The sequence below is a fragment of the Myotis nattereri genome, assembly GCF_964212035.1.
Source record: "Myotis nattereri genome assembly, chromosome: 9".
NCBI classification, from domain to species: domain Eukaryota; kingdom Metazoa; phylum Chordata; class Mammalia; order Chiroptera; family Vespertilionidae; genus Myotis; species Myotis nattereri.
The window spans coordinates 38,603,112-38,626,075 of record NC_138084.1 but is presented as its reverse complement, the minus strand read 5'-3'; the positions used below and the strand labels follow the sequence as shown (position 1 = coordinate 38,626,075).

General features: G+C 48.1%; 1 protein-coding gene across 1 annotated transcript in view; it reads left to right on the top strand.

Moving 5' to 3' along the window:
• Positions 1 to 15,834, top strand: part of SYT9 (synaptotagmin 9) — a gene marked incomplete at both ends in the record, with an annotated part of 134,768 nt that extends 118,934 nt beyond the window's left edge. The window contains 4 exons of the mRNA XM_081100249.1: positions 10,740 to 10,860; positions 13,147 to 13,318; positions 15,431 to 15,560; positions 15,808 to 15,834. Coding sequence (XP_080956375.1) covers positions 10,740 to 10,860; positions 13,147 to 13,318; positions 15,431 to 15,560; positions 15,808 to 15,834 — 450 coding nt within the window. The remainder of the gene's footprint in view (positions 1 to 10,739; positions 10,861 to 13,146; positions 13,319 to 15,430; positions 15,561 to 15,807) is intronic.
• Positions 15,835 to 22,964: the final 7,130 nt, after the last annotated feature.

Sequence of the window (22,964 nt, the reverse complement as noted above, 5' to 3'; positions counted from 1 at the left end):
TTTGCCTTTCTTATAATGTGCATTTCAGTGTTTAGTACCCAAAATATGATTGGGATGGCTTCAAAAAAATGAATTCGGGAATTTTCTCTATTTTTCTCTTTTCTGAAAGTGTTTGTGTAATGTTAAGCATTTATTTCTCATCTAAATATGTAATAGAATTCAGCAGTGAACCCAACTGGGCCTGAAATTTTCTTTATGGTGAGGTATATAATTACAGATTCAATTTTTTTAATGAGCCATAGAAATTCAGCCTTTAATTCCTCTTATATTGATTTTCTAAGTTTTGTGTTATAAAAAATTCATCCATTTTTGTCTGATTTTTAAAATATGTGGGTATAAAGGTATTTATAAAATCCTTTCTTTATAATTTTTAATGCTTTTTTTTTTTTTTAGTAAAGATCTGTAGTGATGTTGCGTTTGAATCATGACAGTTATTTGTGCCTTTTCCCCTGCTTCCTCCTCTTTTCTTATCTGTCTTGAAAGAAGATGAGCAATTTTTATTAGCTTTTCAAAATCTAACTTTTGATTTTGTTGATTCTCTCTACATATATTTTTCTCTATTTCATTAGTTTCTCTTCTTATATGCATCATTTTCTTCCTTCTACTTTGGATTTAGTTTGTTCTTTTTCCAAGCTCTTAAGATAGATGCATGCTTTGATCACTGATAATCAGCCTTATTTTCTTGTTATGCATTTAAAGCTAAAAATTTTCCTTAATCAGATTTTTAATTAATCTTTTAATCTTACTCTGTGTGTTTCTCCTTTGCTGTCACACTGCTGCCATGCCCACCATATTTGTGACACCAGACATGTGGAGGTCATTTCTCCCACAGGCAGTTCTGTGACACCAGTCGGGTGCCCTACAAAGTAAGTCAGTTCTGACACTATTTACCTGGAGCGGGTGTCAGATCCCACAGGTTAAGGGCTCATCCCACAAGACTGACTGCCTTTGCCCCCCACTTCAGATTCCAGTTGCAAGTAGTAGGACCCCAGGACACCCACAACTTCTGACTTGGCTACACATCAGAGATTCTTATGACCTCCTCTCCCTTGGATTTGATTATTTGCTAGAAGAGCTCACAGAACTCAGGGAAACACTTACCAGTTTACCAGTTTATGAAAGGATACGGATGAACAACCAGATGAAGAGAGACATGGGGTAGGTCTCCAAACCAAACATCGTGAAGGTTTTATGGAGGTTCCTTCATGTGGGCATGATCTATTATGAACGCTGCTTCTAGCCCCTCTCTAGAGAATGGGGGCGAGGGGTGCTGAAAATTCCAAGCTTCTAATCATGGCGTGATCTTTCTAGTGACCCATCTAGGCTCCATCTGGGAGCCCAGGCAGAGTCACCTCAATAGAACAAAACGATGCTCCTAGTGCTCTTATCACTTAGGAAATTACAAGGGTTTCAGGAACCCTGTGTCAGAAACAGGGACAAAGATCAAATGTGTATTTCTTGTTATAAATCACGATATACAGCATTCTACATGTACTGAAATGTATTATTTTTATTATCATCTAATTCAGGATGTTTGTAATTTTCATTGTGATTTTTAACTTAGAGCCATGGTTTATTTGAAAGTGTTTATTTCTTAGTTTCCGAACATATAGAAACCTTCCAGTTATCTTTTTGTTATAGATTTACTAGAGGCCCGGTGCACAAAAATTTGTGCACTCGGGGGGGGAGGGGAGTCCCTCAGCCCGGCCTGTGCCTTCTCGCAGTCTGGGACCCCTCAGGAAATAACGACCTGCTGGCTTAGGCCTGCTCCCGGGTGGCAGAGGGCAGGCCCAATCCCTAGGTGCAGCCCCTGGTCAGGCTCAGAGCAGGGCTGATTGGGGAGTTGGGGCGCCTTCCCCTGTCATGCACAGAGCAGGGCGGATTGGGAGGTTGCGATGCCACACTCAGTCACACTCAGGGTAGAGCCGATTGGGGGTTTGGGGCACCGCCCCCTGTCACACTCAAGGCAGGGTCGATGGGGAGGTTGCGGCGCCACCCCTTGTCACGCACAGAGCAGGGTCGATCAGGGTGTTGGGGAGCTCCCCCCTGTCACGCACAGAGCAGGGCGGATCAGGGGGTTGGGGCGCCACCCTCTATCACCCACAGAGCAGGGCCGATCAGGGGGTTGGGGTGCCGCGCCCTGTCACACACAGAGCAGGGCCCATGGGGGGGTTGGGGCGCTGCACCCTGTCACACAGAGCCGCAGGGCAATCAGGGGGTTGTGGAGCTCCCCCTTATCAGGCACAGAGCAGGGCTGGTCAGGGGGTTGGGGCGCCTTCCCCTGTCTCGAACAGAGCAGGGCGGATAGGAGGTTGTGGCCCTGCCCCCTGTCACACACAGAGCCGCAGGGCGATCAGGGGGTTTGGGCGCTGCCCCCTGTCACGCTGATCCCGGTGCTGGGAGGCCTTGCTGCTCCGCTGATCCCGGTGCTGGGAGGCATATTACCCTTTTACTATATAGGATAGAGGCCTGGTGCACATGTGGGGGCCAGCTGGTTTGCCCTGAAGGGTGTCCTGGATCAGGGTGGGGGTCCCCACTGGGGTGCCTGGCCAGCCTGGGTGAGGGGCTGATGGCTGTTTGCAGCTGGTCACACACCCTTCAGGGTGGGCGTCCCCACTGGGGTGCCTGGCCAGTCTGGGTGAGGGGCTGAGGGCTGTTTTCAGGCTGGCGGGTGACTGAAGCTCCCAACCGCTCCTTTTTTTCTTTATTTTTAAATTCTGGGCCAGCTTTAGCTCTGATGCTTGTCTCCAGCTCTGAGGCCTCGGCTGCTGAAAGCAGGTATCTGGTTTGTTTGTGTTCTATAATCGAAACACTGTATCAACTCCAGCTCTGAGATCCAGGCTCATTGAAAGCAGGTTTCTGGGGTTTTGTTTAGCTTCTATATTTGTAACAATGTTTCAAACTGCAAGCTCAGAGGCCGGCAGCGGCAGGCGGGGAACATTGGAGTCCTTTGTCACTGAAGCAAGCAAGCCTCCTGTTCGCTTCAAGCTGCCTGGCTGCCGGTCGCCATCTTGGCTGGCAGTTAATTTGCATATCACCCTGATTAGCCAACGGGAAGGGTAGTGGAGGTACGGCTAATTGCCATGTTTCCCTTTTATTAGATAGGATAGTATGATTGCATGATGCTCCTCCCTCCTTCTAGCTAACATCTCTTCCAGGCTGTGCGGCTAGCTAGCCTCCATCCAGAACGTCACCCATGACGTCAACCATTGCTCTCTGCGTGAGAATGTGTAATGGTTGTGTACACACGCATATGAACCACAACCACCTCTCTCCTTTTCAGGCAGGAAACTATGTGTGAAAACGCAGGTGGAAATAAGGGCATTGTGTGTATGCAGTACAGGGTTAAGTCAGCAAGCGTGAGGTGCTCAAACCCTGCATATCCCAAAGAAAGGCCTGGCCTTGGACTGATTCCTGCCAGATTGCCTCTAAACCAGTGGTTCTCAACCTTCCTAATGCCGCGACCCTTTAATACAGTTACTCATGTGGTGACCACCAATTTCATTGTTACAAATTGAACATAATTAAAACATAGTGATTAATCACAAAAACAATGTGTAATTATATATGTGTTTTCCGATGGTCTTGGGCGACTCCTGTGAAAGGAACGTTCGAACCCCAAAGGGGTCGTGACCCACAGGTTGAGAACCGCTGCTCTAAACCCTAACACACCCTGTTTGATAAGAGTTCCTTGTATAACAGACCTTAGCTACACCAGGTATTTTATGCTGACAGTGTGATTTGTAGTGAACTGTTTTGCTCACGCAGGGCCCTGAGCCCTGTGGTTTAACCTCTGATGAAGAGAATGAAGACTGACCAGTTAAGGGCAGTCATGTGGGCACTCCTTGCCACCTGCAGTCAGAACCTTGGATATCAAGGTTTATGTGAGCATCCCTGGTTGGCAGTGCTCCCCTTGTATTGTTACATGTCACTGCTAAGAGAAGCAGTGCTGTCCGCATGACTCCACTGGTGAGGACAGCCAAAGCTCATGCCTCGCTTCCCTTGGACCTCGCCCCGTGTGTCTTTTCTTTGCTGACTTCCATCTGTGTCCCTTTGCTGTAATAAACTGTAACCATAACAGCTTTTCTGTGTCCTGAGGTCCTTCTAGTGACTCATAAAATCTGAGGGTGGGCCTGGGGACCCCAATATAGTAGTAGAAAAATATTAAGGAGACTCGGGCATCAACAGCCTTTTGATAATGAGTCTCTTTACCTCATTTGTATAACCTTCTATAAAACCAAAGCTCAATAACTGTGGTGGTGTTAATATCATACAAATAGTATTAGAGAATAATTTATCAGAACTTCCAGTTAGATTCATCAGATGAAATAGATAAGACTGCCTCCACTCCCTCCTGAGGCTCCTCAAAAAGTGATAGTAAAGGAACTACAAACAGCATAAGCAGTGGGAGACGTGCTTTGACCCTTTGTTTCCATCCTCTTAGCTAGTTAATATTAATAAAGGAAAGAAAGCAGAGGGCAAGCCAGACATTATGAACATGGTCATCTGGGCAGCTTAACCAGGAAGCTACTGCTTCACGCTCCCCAGGGAACCACTGGTCCATTTCCTGCAGATCCCTGGGAGAAGGGTTCAAACAAAGGGGGAGATGGGCACATGCACAGTGAAGTTGGGGTGACATAGGGAAGGTGCTAGCGGTCAGTCTAGCCTGGGAAAAGAATGGAGCCACTGCAAGTGCGCAAAATCTTGGGAAGTTAAGATCCCCAGACAGAGAGTTTCTTTTTTCTCTTGTGCTCTTGCTCCGCTCTTGTTCTGTCTTGCTTCGTGGCCCACACTAACCTGCGTGCGAGCCTCCATTGCCAGGTGGCCTTAAGTGCCACGTGGACTCCACAGGAAGGATGTGGAATGGACTGTGCTTTTATGTGGAGCAGAAATTCTGGGCAGTAGCCTTAATCCTGGCCCTGCTGAAAACGAGGTTGGACTTCTTCCATGGTGAGACAGAGATGGGACCTTGGAGGGGAGCCCTCTTAATGTCACATCATCAATAAAGGGCCTCAGGAAACTCTTTTCCTCAAGGCACCCCAAGAACTCCACTGCTACCGACAACACCTTCAGTTATAAATATAGACCATTAGGGATGTCCTAATAGGAAAACCAACTTCATGAAAGAGAAAGTCCAAAATAAGTAGATCTCTGGAGAAAAGGAGATTAAATCACGAGAAAGAATTCTACCTGACATCGATCACTGAGGACCAAGCGACATCAGTGAGAACAAGATATCTAAATACCTTTTAGGGAAATTTCAGAAGGGACAACTACAAAGTAAAAGTACAAAGAAACAATCTTAAAACCTCCCTGATTGAAAAAAAAAAAAACTACAAAAGAATGGCATTAAACACCCCAGCTGGAAGTACTAGGACACATTGTGACAATATAAAATGATTCTAAGATAAAATTATTTGAGCCTAAATTCCATGCCAACTTTCTTTTAAGTATTGGAGTGCAATAAAGATTGTTTTAGCTCCCTGTGAACCCTGGGAAAAAAGGTACTCAAGGACATACTCAAGCAAAATGAAGATTGTATCTAAAAAGCAGGGATGATGTGAGTTTTAAGAAACTGCAGTGAGCCAAGAAATGAGAATATTTTAACCATACTTTACATGTTTGTTAATAATTTGGCAGGGAAACATAATGGAATAGTGAGAAACAACATTTGAAAAGACAAAAGCATGATAAATAATAAATTATAGGAAGAAAAAGATTTGGATACAAAATTAACAAGCTTGAGTTAATATAAAAATATAAAAATGTACCCCTGCCCAGCCATTGTTGCTCAGTGGTTAAGCATTGACCCCTGAACCAGGAGGTCATGGTTTGATTCCTGGTCAGGGCACATGCCTGGTTTATTAGCTCAATCCCAAGTAGGGGGCATGCAGGAGGCAGCCGATCAATGATTCTCATCATTGATGTTTCTATCTCTCTCTCCCTCTCCCTGCCAATAAAAAAATTTGTCCCCTACAAATAGAGAATACCCATTATTTTTATTAGTAGATATATTGGGATAGAATAGGATAGAATAAGATAATTCTAAACTCAAAACTAGAAAACAAAAATATAGTCCTCTGCAAAATCTGTCTTCTCACAATTTCTAAACCCCTATTATTAATAAAATGAAATTAACCAATGTTAAGTGTGTAAGTTTTGTCACATGTGTAGTCATGTAACCAGAACTATAACCATGACATAGAATGTATATATCACCGCCAAAGGTTTCCTAATGCTCTGTAACAGTCAGTCTCCTCTGCCCAGTCCTGGTTCCTAGCACCCACTGATCACTTTCTGGCACTGAAAATTTGCTTTTCCTAGAATTTCATACAATATGTTGTCTTTTGTGTGTGACTTCTTTCACTGAGTACAATAATTTTGATATTTTTCATGTTTTTTCTTATATTAGCAGTTTGTTTCATTTGGTTGCTGATTAGTATTCTATTGTAGGGATATGCCACATTTTGTTTATCCATTCACCATTGAATGCTACATTTGGGTTTCTTTTCACTTTGGGCTCAAAAAAAATGCATACCAGTATTTGGATGGATGGATGGATTTTTTATTTCTCTTGGGTGAATAACTAGGTATGGGATTTATGGGTCATTTAGCAAGTGTATGTGTATCTTCAAGGGAAATTGCCAAACTATTTTTTCAAATAGTTGACGTGTTGCCTTTTCAGGAGCAAGCATATCAGAGGATCAGTCGCTTGGCATCTTGGGTAACAGTCGTTCATGTTAACTAGTCTAGTGGGTGTGTAGTTTCTCACTGAGGTTTAGTGTAATTTGGATGAAGTGTCTGTTCTGATCTTTTGCCCATATTTTTGTCAGGTTGTTTCGCTGAGTTGTAGGAGTTCTTTATATAGTCCGGATAGAAGTCCTTTATTAGCTCTATTTGCAAGTATGATCCTTCAATCTAACATAAAGTTATATTATGCTGCTTGTACTGTATATAGTGCAAGAACCTTACAACAGTTCTGGTTTCCTATCTTCCCAGGGAATAACCCCAATAGAATGAGAATTTCTCAATATTGACTTTCCAGTATCAGAGAGGACTCTACATGGCCTTGCTTGGGTTACATAACTCATACCTGAACAGACGACAGTGGACAGTGACGTGAACATTTTGGTACACCTGAATTCCTGCAGCAGCCCTCCTACAACTTCACCAAATCGAGAAAGAGCTCACCAGAAGAATCCAGCAAGAGGAATGCAAGAGTATCCTAGTTAGACAAACACTAGAGCAGTCATAGGCCATCACAGGCAAACATATCACAGAAAGAGTTTACAGATTGGCAGGTAGAGAATTCATGCACACTTGCTGTAAATTCCCAGGATACTAGTATCTTGCCAACAACACTGACCTTGGCCACACAAAGCAAGAGCGCACGAAGAATTTCTCTGTATGACATTTTCCTTCCCCTTGTACCCCCCAGGGCACTCGGCTACCAGCGACACTTCTGCCATTTGGTTCCTGTCAAGCTAAAAAGAAGCCAAATACCCCACCACCCTTTTAGGTGTGACTTTTATCAGCATTCTGAAAAAGAATTTTACGAACAAGATAGCCCTTCTGTATAATGCAGTTTCTCAGCCTTGAGACCAGAGCATTCCTTATAGAGAAGGGCTGCCCTGTACATTTTAGAATGTTTAGCAGCATCCCTGAACTCTACCCACTGGATGTCAGTAAGACACCCACCTCCCCAGTTTTGGCAATTAAAATTTTCTCCGGGTAGTAGAAAATGCCTCCTGGTTGAGAAGCACTAGTTAAAGGGAATGTGTACAAATATAAGGATCTATAGGCTCTTTTTTTTTCTTTTCATTGAATTTATTGGGGTGACACTGGTTAACAAAATTACAAAGGTTTCCGGTGCACAATTCTACAACACATCAAGAAAAAACTACAGGTTCTGAGCTCAAATTAGCGTCAGCTGATGGGGAGAAAGCAGAGTTAGCATTAGGTGCCATCAACTCCTGCTCCATATCCCAGCAAACCCATCTCTCATCAAGGGACCATGTCTGTTTTTCAATGCTGCAAATACAGCTCGCAGCACCTGGCAAAAAGCAGTGCTGGACAACCACAACTGCAGCAAATGTTAAAAGAATAAGTGAGCGGCCCTGGCCGATTAGAGTGTCAGCCCACAGACCAAAGGGTCGAGGGTTCGATTCCCAGCCAAGGGCATGTACCTCGATTGCAAGTTTGATCCCCAGCCCCAGTCGGGGTGTATACAGGAGGTAGCCAATTGATGTGTATGTCTCTCTCCCCTTCTCTTCCTCCCTTCTTCTCTCTTGAAAAAGAAGGAAAGAAAGAAAAATATGGATGATTATTCACAGTGTTACTCTGGGGAAAGGAGTGACATAGGTGGTATATACATAAAAGGGGATGTTTTACTTTAAAACTTCTATATTTGAACTTTATCGTTTTCACTCTCATAACAAATTTTTAATGATTATTTTAAAGCGTTTGGAAATCAAAGCAAGCATTTTCTCTTTGATAACTATTTCTTTCATTTGCAGGGTTGTTTTGTTTGTTTGCTTGTTAAGTGCATATGTGGACACCAGCCCTAGTTCACATTCTGAAGCAACATCAAGTCCAAAGCTATGATTTTTTTTTCTTTTAACTCATGAGCAGACAGTCATGTAATATAAATATTTGTGAATGAGGTTTATGTTGGGGGAAAAATGTACTTGGCACAATAGTAGCCCAACACGTCACATTCAGTTTTGTGCACTGGCCTGGAGAGTGTCACATCTCGAACCCTACAGAGCGAGTGCAGTGTGGCCCTTGGGAATCATATGCTGAAAAGACGGATGGTGATGAAGCTTCATGGGGTGATTTTGGTCCCTCCTGTTTTACTCTGTCCAACCAAGATGTTCTGGGCAGATGAGAGGAGAGAAGGGGTGAGCTGGGTGCCGGGAAGCCCTCTGAGGGAGAACAGGTGTCTGGGTCTTTCTACTTGAGGCAGACAGAGGGCCAAGGATCAGGCCAGGGAGTGAGGAAGGAAAAAGATAATTTGTGGCGACAGCCGTTGCTTCTCTTTCTCCTGTGCCACAGCAGGACGCTGGGTCAGATCCTCTATCTGTGGTCAGACGCTCCTCCTGCAGATCACCCACACCTGCCCCTTGCCCTCCCCCCCGCCCATCCTGTGTAATCCTCGTCTCCTCCCCTCACCTCCAGCCCAGAGGGCAAGGCCCAGCCACCTGGGTCTCTTGAGGTCAGGGTTCCAGGAATCAGGCGCTGCCTGGCTTGCAAGGTGAGGTCATTTGTTTACTCGAGGCAGGCAATGCAGGGAGATACAAAGCAATCCATCTGCCTTAGCCACCAAATAGATTCCCTCCACCTTCCTCCAGCAGAAGCCATCAGGCAGGGAGGCCGGGCTGGCCACGGTGACCTTTCAGAGCTGAATCTATGCTTCTAAAAATAGCAGCATCCTTGGAGAATGGAGAGGGGGAGGGGAGGCTGTGGACATTGAGCAGGAACTGGACTCCCCAGAGCATTGTTGGAATGAAACTGTATTAATCAGACACACGCACCCAGCTCAGTAACCTCAGGTGTCACAAATTGAAACTAAATGAACTGGCTTCGTTCTTCTCCTTTCTGGTTACACTCTCCCTGGGCTAAGACGGAGAAAGAGAAGCATGTCTCCTGCCTTATTTGAATGGCTGTGTACTGCCGCGGAGATGTCTTCCCCAGCAGAGAGGAAAGGGGGCTCCTAAGGGGCACAGGAGAGGGCCTGCACCGCCGCGAAGTGGGAGACCCCAGGCGGCGGTAGGGACCTGGGGGCCTGGGTCCCAGCCATCTCTCCCTGCACGGAGACCGCCCGGGCTCTGTCTGAAGCTGGGTGTGTCCAGGACTGTGATGTGTGGGGTTGCTGGGTGCCCCTCTCAGGCTTTTGCGGGATCCTTCTCCAGAGCCACGTGGGTACTAGATGTTTCCAAGATCCAGTGGAGCCGTGTGCTGGTCTCACAGGTTGTGTGAGACCAGGCTGCCTGCAGTGCTCTGGTGGGTGGAGGTGCGTGTGTGTTTGTTTCAGGGTATGGGGTGTTTGCAGGAGTTTATGGGGGTATTGTGGCAAACTGTTTGGGGCAGGGGCTGTGAAGAGGCATGTGTGGGTCAAGGTTGCATACAGACAGTGGGCCTATGTGGTGCCCGTGGGAAGAACTTGGGGGAGGCCATGTGGGAAACGAGGTAGGGGAGCCTCTGAGGGACCTGTGGGGACCAGTTTGAGGCCGCGTGGGGCCGGGCGGGGCCGTGTGAGGCTGGGTGGGGCTGTGTGCAGAGCGCATCTATGTGAAGGCTCTGATGAGGGCTGCACAGTAAGGCGGCTCCTCTTTGTATAGCATCATTTGTTGGCTCTGTGTGGATTGTGATGGGGATCTGAATGGACCCACACAGGGGACTCCGTGGGGAATAGTTAAGGCTCTGGGGGCTTCGGCTCTGGGGGCTACTTTCAGGGTCACCAATATGAGGCCGTGCAGGGCTGCACGAGGGTGGCAGAGGCCCTGGGTAGCCTCCCAGCTTTGCCATCTAAAGGTGGGCTGGGCTTCCTTAGGGCAAGGGGCTCCCGAGTGCAGGCGTTTACTCTTCTCCATGTGACTGGCGTGGAGCTGAGAGGCACCAGGGATCCCAAGATGAGGGGAGGGAGCAGGGCTGACCCCCCAGGTGCCACCTTGCAGCTAGCCCTCTGCACACCAGCCTGGAGGCACTTCCTAACACTTCTGTGTGCGCTTTCTCAACAGGACAACGTGGATCTTGGCGAGCTGATGTTTTCCCTCTGCTACCTTCCCACTGCTGGCAGGCTGACCATCACTGTTATAAAAGCAAGGAATTTAAAGGCGATGGACATAACAGGAGCATCAGGTGGGACATTGTCTAACTCGAGCTTTCTCATGCAGTTCTTGTGTAGGATCTTATGAAGTTTCTGGTAAAGTAATAAACACATGGACTGTGGGACCAAACTACCTAGGTGTAAGCCTTGTTTTAGACCAGGGGTGGGCAAACTTTTTGACTCGAGGGCCACAATGAGTTCTTAAACTGGACCGGAGGGCCGGAACAAAAGCATGGATGGAGTGTTTGTGTGAACTAATATAAATTCAAAGTAAACATCATTACATAAAAGGGTACGGTCTTTTTTTTTTTTTTTTTTTTTTTTTAGTTTTATTCATTTCAAACGGGCCGGATCCGGCCCGCGGGCCGTAGTTTGCCCACGGCTGTTTTAGACTGAATAGCTGTGTGACCTTGGGCAAGTCCCTTAACCTCTCTGGGCTTCAGATTCCCCATCTGTAAAAGAATGGTAATAATAGTAACTGAGTCATTGGGTTATTATAAGATTACATGAGTTCCTTCATATAAAGTCACAAGAACATGCCTGGCACATACTAAATGCTACCTATCCTCATATTATTATTCTCTCTTAAGTCTTCTTCACCATAACTGTGAATGAGGCCCGCAATTTACATATGATGATATAGCTTATCTAATTCAGTCTTTCCTCAGTATAAGCAATTACCATCTCAAGCTTACTGAAGATTGAAGAATCCTATCCTATATAATAAAAGGCTAACATGCAAATCGACTGAACGGTGGAATGACGGGTCGCTAGGATGCGCACTGATCACCAGAGGGCAGACTCTCAACACAGGAGCTGCCTCTGGTGGTCAGTGTGCTCCCAAAGGGGGAGTGCCACTCAGCGATAAGTCCTGAGCTGGGCTTATGACTGGCGAGCACAGCGGCAGTGGCCGAAGCCTCTCCCACCTCTGTGGCAGTGCCAAGGATATCCGACTAAGGGCTTAGGCCCATTCCTGCAGGCCTAAGCCATCAGTCAAACATCCCCCGAGGGCTCCCACACTGCGAGAGGGTGCAGGCTGGGCTGAAGGACACCCCCCCCCCCAGCCTGGTGCACGAATTTCGTGCACTGGACCTCTAGTATGCTTATAAAAGGCTCATTAGTGAACTATGCAGTTTTTGTTTTTCCAGGGAATCAAACATGTAGCTTAACTTCTAAACCCTAAAAAACAAGCCGCACATGCAGTTCCTAACATACAAAATCACAAGCAACCTTTGCAAGGGCTCCTAAAATGTGGTCATAAAATACCCCGTCCACCAGCTGTTGGCCACTGAAATCAAAGGACATCAGATGCAACACATTCCGCTTCCTATACTCCAGGGCTTTTCCCAGCAGAAAAAAGATGGGGCCCCTCCTGGCTCTCACAGTCCCTCCTGGGCAGTGTATGGGGGAGTCAGGGCAGCACACTGTTATGCAGGTGAAGGGACACAAGCTCCCCACTGAGCAGGAGGGCAGTGAGGTGGAACCAGGCAAGTCCCCCCTGCGGCAGAGACCAGCCTTATCACCTGTCACCCCCTCCCAGCGTGCACCCCAGGCCAGCCTGTGTCCTCTCTCCCTGACGTGCTGAACTGCTTCGCCCTTTGCAACCCAACTGCAGGCAGCTCTGAGGGCTCAAGGCCCCTGCACTCAGGGAATCAAGCCCCGAAACTCCTCTCGTCCCCTAGGAATTCAGCCCCTCCCTTTCCCAAAGACCTGATGTTTAGGAAAACATTGTCTGAGTGGCTGCGTCCAGCCCACAGCCCTTTCTCCACACCTTGAAGGTGCCTTTGCGTTTCTCTTCCTGTCACAGCCAGGCAGGTCTGAGTTCTTCCTGGAACGGTTTCTCATCTGGTAACATGTTTTTTCACACTATTTTTAAATTCTATGTATTTTTGAGGAAACCGGGTCCTGTGCTTTTTTGTGAATGAGTGACTTACTTATGCTCACTCTAGTCCAGCCGTGGGCAAACTACGGCCCGCGGGCCGGATCCGGCCCGTTTGAAATGAATAAAACTAAAAAAAAAAAAAAGATCGTACCCTTTTATGTAATGATGTTTACTTTGAATTTATGTTAGTTCACACAAACACTCCATCCATGCTTTTGTTCCGGCCTCCGGTCCAGTTTAAGAACCCATTGTGGCCCTCGAGTCAAAAAGTTTGCCCACCCCTGCCACTGCCTAGGCATGGTTTTAGTGAAACTCCTCAAGCTCCAGTCCGCAGGCAGAGAAAGCACACAGGGTCCGTGAAACTCCACAGTGAGGAGGCTGCTGGCCTGCATCCACATCTGTCCTCACAGACCCCTGCTTCTCGTGGTCTCCACAGATCCCTATGTGAAAGTCTCCATGATGTGTGACGGCAGGCGGCTAAAGAAAAGGAAAACGTCCACCAAGAGGAACACCCTGAATCCTGTTTACAACGAAGCCATAGTCTTTGACGTCCCCCCCGAGAGCATTGACCAAATCCACTTGTCCATAGCGGTCATGGACTACGACCGGTGAGATACCTGGGACTCTCTCTGGGCAGGTCCGCTATGTCCAGGGCAAGGAGGGCAGGGGGGCGGGGGTAGCCCAGCTTCTTAGCTGGTCCCTGGGCAGTAGGAGATGAAGCAAGTGAGCAGCACTTGGAAAGGTGACTGACAAGGAGTCCGAACCACGCTGTCGAGTCAGGTTATGAAAGAGCCTCTTAGCAACCCCATTCTTTCCTTCCCCTTTTTGAAAACCTTTCTCCTTCTCCATCCTCCTCTACCCCCACCTCTTCCCCACTGCATCCCCGAGAACCTCAGCTTGGAGAACTGTGGCCCCAGAGGTCCATCATCTCTCGGGGTCCTGCCTGGCCTGCAGGGAAAGCTCCCACTCAGAGCAGCAGAGTGATTGCTTTAGCCAGACCCTCAACATTTCCGAATACATAACTTCGTTATTTTTTCCCTTCTCCCGATGTGTTCAATAAAGATCATTTCCATCCACTTAAGTCTGAAAGCAAACACAGAAATGTTCCCTTGAAAATGCTAGCATCAGTATGGATGACAGGGCACATTAAAATGTATAAGATGCTCGACTTTCTAATTAATACAGCACAGAAAAGATATTTATAGCCTACATTGTAGCCAATTGTGTATTTAAAGGACAGATTTGAAAAAAACAGTCACTTTAATATGCAAAGAAAGCACCCATAGGGAATTATATATGTTAAACCAGTCATTAGACTGAAATGAAAAGTCTCTTTTTAATTGGAAACCTCCCACGTGGTCCCGGTACAATTATGAAAAAAAAAGTCACTCTGACTTCTAATACAATGTTCCAAATACTGTTTGTAGCTAAGCTGTTTCCAACAGACCCCTGAAACGTCAGCAGAGCAGCCCCAGCGCCCTGAACCCCTGAACGCTCCTTCCAGCAGATGCCTGGGGGAAGCATAACCTCTTCCAACCCAGGGCACATGGGTGGCTGAGCTGCCATAGGTGTGCCAGCCCACGCTGGACAGGAGACCCCCTCCTGCCTCCTCTGGATGACACACAACCCCAGGAGTGTCAGGCCACAGGAGGGGACATTGCCCATGAGCCTGGAAAGCTAGGCAGCATTTTTCAAGCTATTGCCAAGTTTCCCGCATCGACAAATCTGATTATGTGAGCTCTGCTTCAGTTTAATTCTCAGTAAACTCATGAATCTGGCCTGGAAAAATCCATGGCAGAATTCACGGAGCTTCTGCATGCAACCGATTTTAATGAGCATAAACTCAAATACCCTTTCCCACCTCGTCTCCCCCTTATGCCCTACACAGATAGAGAGAATAGTCATCTTGGCAGAAAGAAAAAAGGAGAGAAAATCTGATGTGTTTGGATACCAAAGAGTTAAAGGATGGGCCATGTCATTCTAGTTGTGCCAAGGATTTCTCACCAAAATCTGCGAAGGAAAAAAAAAAGGGGGGGGGGCCATGGCAGGGACCTATGCAGGGAATGTTTCAGAAATATTAGCCCTTCAGGTTAAAAGAGCTGAGGATGTTTTTACAGTAGGGAAATCAAATCGGGTCAAAGAAGCAATGCTGGGTTTGGAAGGAAGGAGGAAAGAGCATGAGAAAACGTGCTCTCTAAAGAGAGGGGAAGCAGAGAGACCCAGCAGCAGGGAAGTGTTTGTCCTCAGCTCTGCCCTCGGTGTGGGCTCAAGACTATGGCTGCCACACACAGAGCTGCCTCCTCATCGGCTCTTGGTTGCCTCTTGCTGGAATCTAAGCAGCTGTTATTGCAAGAAACTCCATCCAGGGGGCCCCTTTCATGACATGGATTTGGAGGCCTGGAGGCGTGCCAAGGGGTGGCATCCTTAGCGTGCCTCAGGGAGCCCCTCAAACATGAGGTTCTTGGGAACAAGCTAAGCCGTGCCACGTCACACGTTCATGCTACAAAAGCCTCGGTGTGGGAGGGCCAGACTGCTCTTCCTCTCTGTGCCACTGAGTACGATAATGGATCCCAAGTCCTGTTCTCTGTTCAACTTGGCATTGAATTTTAAATTGGGAAATGAACCACTCCTCCCCTGTTTCCCTTATTGGTTTAATTGAGTAGCTATTATTCTTATATGCCAAATTTTTAAGAAAAATCTATTGTGGGCTGTTTTCACAGTATAGGTCACAATGAGATCATCGGCGTGTGTCAAGTAGGCAACACAGCTGAGAGGCTGGGCAGAGACCACTGGAGTGAAATGTTGTCCTACCCTCGGAAGCCCATCGCACACTGGCATTCCCTGGTGGAGGTAAGACCCGACCCCCGATGCTCCACTTTATGGAAGAATAAATGCTTGACTGTTGAAATGGAGGAGCCACCAAAAATGTGAGTGTACATTTCCGGGGATGTTAGAATTGCATTCAGTCCGAGGTTGGGTCTGTGATCCCCACCAGCCGGGGGATTTTGAGCAAAGGCCAGGGATCATCCCTCCCTTTGATTGTTTTTTTAAAAAGTTCAAGATTCTCTGAGTCTGTTTAATGGCTTTGGGTTGACAGTTGAAGGACATCTGCAGGATCTGGTGAGGTTGGTGTTTTTAGGCCATCCTACAAAGACTTAGGCCTGGTGCCAGAAAGAACTTGAGACGGGAAGAGAGGAGGTCTGGATACTGGGACTGACTCTAGCATGAACTTGTGATTCTGGACAAGTTGGTCAGTATCAGATTCAACTACGTATGATAAAAAAACCAAAAAACAACAAACCACAAAACAGCAAGTGAAATGAACATTTATGTATGTCTTACATAAGGTCCAGAGGAAGGCAGTCCTGGTTGTTATAGGGTTTCTGAGGTCCACTAGACTTCCATCTTTCTACCTCACTGACCTAGAGTGGCTTTTTTTTTTTTTGATGTCACCTCATTGCTCAATATGGCTGCTAAGCTCCAGCCATCACATATCTTATAGGCCATAGAAAGGTGACCAAAAGCATACACATTCCTTTTCCTAGGATTTTCTGTGATGTGTCATGCAACACTGGTACTTACAATTAACTTAGTTACAGAACTTAGTCATGGACACGTGTGGGGAATGTATTCTTTTTGTTGGGTGGAAATGTGCCCAACTGAAAACAGGGTTTTGTTTGCAAGAAAGAAGAGGGCAGTGGGTACCTAGAATTAATGGGCCACCATCCTGCCTCTCTTAGACCCTCATTCATTCTCTCACTCCCCCATCATTTCCTTCTCATTTATTCTCTTCCCGTTCATCTTTGCTCATTGCCACATTCTCTTATTTATTTATAACCCCTTCTCTCAGAAATAAATTGCATTCACTAGGTAGCATTTCTGAGAGTCAAATGCCATATTAGGTACTGATAGTAGATGTGAATAAGAAACCATCCATTTCCTTCCCTTGAAGAGCTTACACACCTTAAGAGACAGAATATGGTGTGTACACTCGTCATTAAAGGCACATTCATGATCATTGGCATCCACACCCAGTGCTACCGAGCACGAAGCAAGGAAGTGTTTGTCCAGCTTAGATGTGATTGTCCAGGAAGCATTTCCTCCTCCAGCTCCTGGTAACTGAAGGGAACTGAGCCCTTTGGAACGGGGACACCAGGGAGCCTGAGTTTGGGGCAGAGAACTTCTCTTACTCGCCCAGCGCAGACAGATCTGCCCCCTGCAGAGCCATCCTGAGAGGCCTCGCTGGGTGTGGGCTCTGCTGTTGTTGACAGCCAGGTTGGTCTGGTTGAAGTAAACGTGCAGGCAGCTGCAGAGAGGCAGAGCAGCCCCCACCTGGCCTGGGGACAGAGGGACAGTCTCCCTTTGTTGGAGATGGTGCCGGAGGGAGGAGAGCAGGGCAGGATTTGTGAATTGATTCTAAGCTTCAGGGTACCAGGTCCTCCTTGGGCCCCCAGTTCGCAGGTCCCTGAGGACACATCTGCCCCTGGGCCATCGAAGCCAGACTCTTTCTTTCCTGGACTCAAAATTAATCCCTAAGGGAGACCCTTAGGCCCCACAAAGCTGGAGAAGTGGCTGGAGGGCTGTGCTGACCGCCTGCACCTCACTCCTCGCTCCTGTAGCTCCTGGTGCGAGTCTCAAAGGCTTCCACTGGGGGCTCATTAAATCGCGCCTGGTGCTAGCAGTGGCCAGCGGCCATTAGAGGAGTCACAATAGACATTTGCACCCTTGTGAGTCACTGCCGACTTCAGTGCTTATTTGTAATCTGGCGTGCCAAAGAGTGTCAGAGCTCTCTGCTTCTCGAGACACAGGACATGGGGAAGGATAAGGACGAGGGGTGTGGCGTGGGGGTGCGACGCGAGCCCTGATCCAGTGGACAAGCCAGGGACCTTGCCAGGAGATAACCGAGTGGCGCGTGTACACAAGGGGGCATGCAGACCTCGGAGGCTTCCTGCCCGGCCAAGGAAAAGACGCTGCATGACTCTGGCCACCTGGGAGATGCTCCCGAAACCCTCAGCACCCGGCTCTTTGCAGATCTGTGTCTGACGGTTATGTAAGTGAGAAATAAATGTTTCAGGGTTGACCCACTGAATCTTGGAAATCGATCGTTCCAGCAGCTAGAATAACCGGCTCATACGATGGTCGTTCTCAACTGTTGCAGCGGAACCTAAGGCATGAAACGCTGGGCCCCCCCAATGAAGGGCAAGCCGAGGAGGCTGGCCCTGCCCTGTGGCTTCCTGACTCTTTGAAGTTCATGCTCAGAACTCCAGATCCATCCTCAGAGGGGAGGCAGTACTTTTCCCTTTAAAAATAAATGTGCAGAATTGGGGCACTGGAACCAGAGGAGACGAAGAGCGGTATCTGGCGGTCACTGCCCTTCGCCCACAGCCGTGAGGATGGAGGAGGCCGCGGGCAGGCGGTGGGAAGCCCTCACTTTGGGGTTGGATGGACCTAGATCCAAGCCCGGGGGCTGCTACTCTCAAGCTGTTTTCCTCTTTCTGAATCTGAGTTTCCTCATCCGTAAAGTGGCCGTCACAGAGCCTGTCTCACAGGCTGGTGGTGAGGCGTAAAACACCTCATCTGTGTGAAGCACCATGGCTGGCACATAGTACATGCTCAGGAAAGCCCTCGCTTGTCATTGTGTCCCACACTCCGAGCGACTGCACTGTGTCCTCATGTGACTGTCACACGAAGACATATCATCCCTAATGTGTGTCACGGAGGATCACAGGAAGGCTGGGCACCCCTGTCCCCTGCACCCCGGGAGCCATCACCTCAGATTGGGGGAAGGTGTCCATTTGCAGCTTTGCCGGGCATAGACACGTGTATAAGTTCTTCTCCTTTCTTCCTCAGCCTTCAAGAAAAGTTGCTATTACACCCTCTTCCTTTAAATGTCTGCTTTAAAACAAAAATAGTAGTGAAGTCGCAGGTCTCGTGCGCGCGCACGTTTGTGTGTATGTGTGTGTGTGTGTGTGTGTGTGTGTGTGTAAGCATGTGTGTTTGAGAGAGAGAAAAGGGAAAGAGAATATGGGGTAGTTAGGATTTGGTGCGAAGGGAGGCTGGCCTGGCAGAAGCTCTTCACTGCTGGGGGCCGAGGGACCAGGTTAGGACTGAACCCCGAGCCTGCAGAGATCTGGCAGCCGCCCGGGGCTGCATCCAGCATGCCTGACCTTGCCAGGGCAGGTGGCAGATGGAGCCTTCAAAGCCAGTGAGTTGAGAAATCCGTTTCTCTCCCAGGGACTCTGGACAGCTTCACCGCACACTCAAAGGTCAGCCAGCCCGCTCCCTTTCTGCCCAGATGTCAGAGGCCTGGGACGCGGCATGGCTCCCCCAGAGCAGGCTGCTGGCACCTGGGGACAGGAGTGTCCATTCTGTGGGGCCTCAGGAGATGACAGAACTCTCAGGGCTCCCACCACAGAACCCCCTCTGCCGTGTACCCAAGATGCCTCCTGGCCACATCCCGGCACCTGGCCCACCTCCTCGGGGTGGAGCTGACCGACCTCACGATCCCCAGGGAGAATCATAGAAATGGTTCCAGGTTTTCATCGCTTCCATGTGTAATGCTCTATGCACCTTCTCCATTAACAAGATGCAAGCCTGCTTTGATGGGAAAATACCGTTTGGTTAAATCAAATTTTGCTTTTCTAAGAGAGACAATGACAGAGGCTCTAACCGGAATTCACAGTGAAGATCAGCAGCATTGTCCTGACTGGCAGAGGTGCGAGATTCTAAGCCAGTGATGGCGAACCTATGACACGCGTGTCAGAGGTGACACGCGCACTCATTTTTTTGGTTGATTTTTCTTTGTTAAATGGCATTTAAATATATAAAATAAATATCAAAAATATAAGTCTTTGTTTTACTGTGGTTGCAAATATCAAAAAATTTCTCTATGTAACACGGCACCAGAGTTAAGTTAGGGTTTTTCAAAATGCTGACACGCGAGCTCAAAAGGTTCGCCATCACTGTCTAAGCCAAAGCCCCACTCGGGCGGCCCAGGTGTGGAGAAGGTCCTCTCTCCAAGCCCAGCCTTTTCTATGGGTGTGCAGCTAGTCTGACCTGCCGGGACCGCCCCAGGGAGCCCGGTGCCCCCCGGAACTCAGGGTTCTACAATTCCCAGCATAACGAGGGGGCAGGTGTGGCCCCATGAACCCTGGCAGGCAGAGTCCTCATCGACCACCCTCTCTGCCTTGTTCAGGGTGTGAACTTAGAGCTGTAGAACTAAAGCCAACGTCAGTTCCACAGACGCAACAGGAAGTTTCACGGCTAGGCCCTTTACACCAGGTTCCCAGCAGAGCCCACCTGGACTCTCCGAGGTCCACACCTTCCCAGGAGAAAGCATCTGGTTGCCCAGGTTGGGTTATGTGCCCACTTGGTCCCGGTCGCCGCAGGTCATGGAAATGTGATGGGGCGCTCACCCCAGCAGGAATATGGGAAGGAGACTTCCTGAGGTGGGCCCCGACGGACAGAGTGATTGACAGACGTGAACAGGACTGGTCCCCAAAGATGGTGAAGCGAGGGAGTCAGAGGCGTTAGCACTCTGGGGAAGTGATCATTCACCACAGATTAGGGAACAGGAGTGATTCTCCAGAAAGAGGGTGGGTGACCAGGACACACGAAGCAAATCAGGTTCCCATCAAAGGGGTTATGCAGTGGTTCTCAACCTTCTGGCCCTTTAAATACAGTTCCTCATGTTGTGACCCAACCATAAAATTATTTTCGTTGCTACTTCATAACTGTAATGTTGCTACTGTTATGAATCAAATATCTGATATGCAGGATGGTCTTAGGTGACCCCTGTGAAAGGGTCGTTCAACCGGAAAAGGGGTCGCGACCCACAGGTTGAGAACCGCTGGGTTTGGGGGTGTTGTGGGACTTAGGTCCTGGTAAGAATTAGACCAGTAGAGAAGGAAACAGACAGAAAAATTGTTTTGAAACAGCGTGGCCTGAGGCTCTGTTCCTTCTCTCTCCCTGTTTCAGGGGAAACTTTAGGAAGTGCTGCCCCTCAGCAAGCAGGGGTACTTGAGGTGCCCCGCGGCACCCAGCTTGCCGGTCTTTGGAAACCCCATGAACTCCACTCCCTGTTATTAGGCAGTGATAGGCTGGTGATCACATGCTTTGCCCACATAAGGCCTGGCTCAAGACCTGCGCTTAAGCCTACGTGGGTGTCAGGGGATAGTAACGGAGGAGATGAGTAGTGGGTACATGGAGGCCATGTGTCATCACACCATCTCCCCCACGTTGTGACATGCATCCCAGGCGTGGTCCAGCAGAATGTCCCAGTGTCTCAGAGAACAAAACATTTGTTCTGGATGGAAACTGAGAGAACAAAACATGTTGTAAAGTCCATTAGAATAGTGCAAGACAATGTTAAGCTCCTTCATCTAAAACAGGTACCCTTCCTGGTAAGAAACAGGAAAGGAAAAAAATAAACTGGATCTTGCTCATTACTGTTTTTCAGTCATTTCCAGGTCTTATCAGTCTCTTTGGGGGTAAATATTCAATCCAATGTATCATTCGGTTTCCCAACTACAACTGTTTTCCTTCTTCCTAGCGGTTTCCTCCCTCCTTCCTCCTTCCCCCGCTGGTGTCTTGGTGCAGGAAGTGCAAAGCTGGCGGCAGGTGGTGGTCTGGGTGCTTGGGCGTGTTGTCCTGCTTGTCTCTGTCACCCCCGGAGCTGATGAGAATCCCTGTAGGTGTGATGTGCACTGTGTTGCCATCAGCCAAACAAGGAGACTGCTTCCCGGGAGCCCAGCCCACACTGAGACTGACCAGGCCCCACCTGAGCTGTTCATGGCCCTGCAGATCTCATCGGATGCCTGGCCCAGAGGTCTTTGCAGCCCTTAGCACAGGGTCATTTCCCCGGTTGCTGGAACCCTCCCAAAACCCTGTCACCAGTACTGTCACCTCCTTCCACACCCTCGGGGCACACAAGGACACACGGGAACTGCGGGAGACTCGGTGCCATCACGGGTGCCCTCGTCATGCTGTTCCTGGTCATTTCTGTATTGTTCCTCTAGCCTCTTGTTGGCGCAGGGCTACATCCGCTTTCTGCTTCCTCCTCAATCCACCTGAAACCTGGGATTTCAAGCCTGAGAGGTGGAAGCCAGGACCTCCCATCAGAGCCTCTGTTCTTCCCCTCTCCCTGTTTCTCCCACCAAAGGCTCTCTACGGAAACTTTCTTTATATTCATAGCATGATTCCTCTCGCCCTATGCCTTCAGCTCAGATACCCAAGGTCTCCTCTCAACATCTAAAGGGAACACTTGGAATTTAGATGCGTCTCTTTTTGACAAGGCCTGGCTCTTGCTTCATGAGGGACTAGCTGATCGTTGACTGTAGGCTATTTGCCTTTGATCTGCTGGATCATATGGCATTGATTAATTGCATGGAACAATATGATTTACAGGGAGTGGAAATACTGTCCCTATTACATAGATATTGAGTTAGTATTTGATGAATGAATGAGTGAATGAATGAGACATACAATGAAAGCAAGCGGGTTCCTTTGGTTCTGCAGTTCCACAACTCCCCACTTAGTGGATCCAAAGTAGAAGTCAGTTTGGGATGATGTGAAAGATATTGAGACTTGAATTTGCAGTCGGCTCTTCAGATGGAGATGGCCCTTCTCAGGCTCCAAGCTTGAGTTACCTTTCTTCCACCTAGGAGGAGGACATGCGAGGAGGTCCTTTGCTCCCTTGGGTCCCTGTGGGCCATCTGATGGTACTGGCTTTGCGTTCTGATTGCAGTTGAGAAATATTCAGGACAGTAACTGAGTCACCTTGTAAATCATGAAGCTTTCTCTTGAGCTTAAGTGGATGCCCAAGGTCTAGAGTACTTCAGCATCTCCCTTCATAAGAGACAGAAGAAACAGAAATGCCACAGAGACTCCTGTGGCGAGTGGCAGACCGTTGTACCCTGAATGAGAACTGATCGGGAGGTGACAAGGATATTAGTCCACAAGTTGGCATTTCTCACCAGGGAAACATTTTAGCAGCAGTTTACACAAAATAATGATTCACTCCACCTACATGTGAAGACAAAAAAAGAGAAAAATAATGGAAAAGTATTGTTTGGACAAAATAGAGGACTTATAATTGATATTCCCCTCCCCCCACGCACACATAAAAAATAAGCTATTTTTATGGGTGGGATTTAGCATGGGGCAGTCTCCATAAATACCTGCAGGGCCACTGAAGCAAAACTGATTGCAAAGAACATAAAAATGTGCTACATGTTTGGGAATCTGAGAATCATT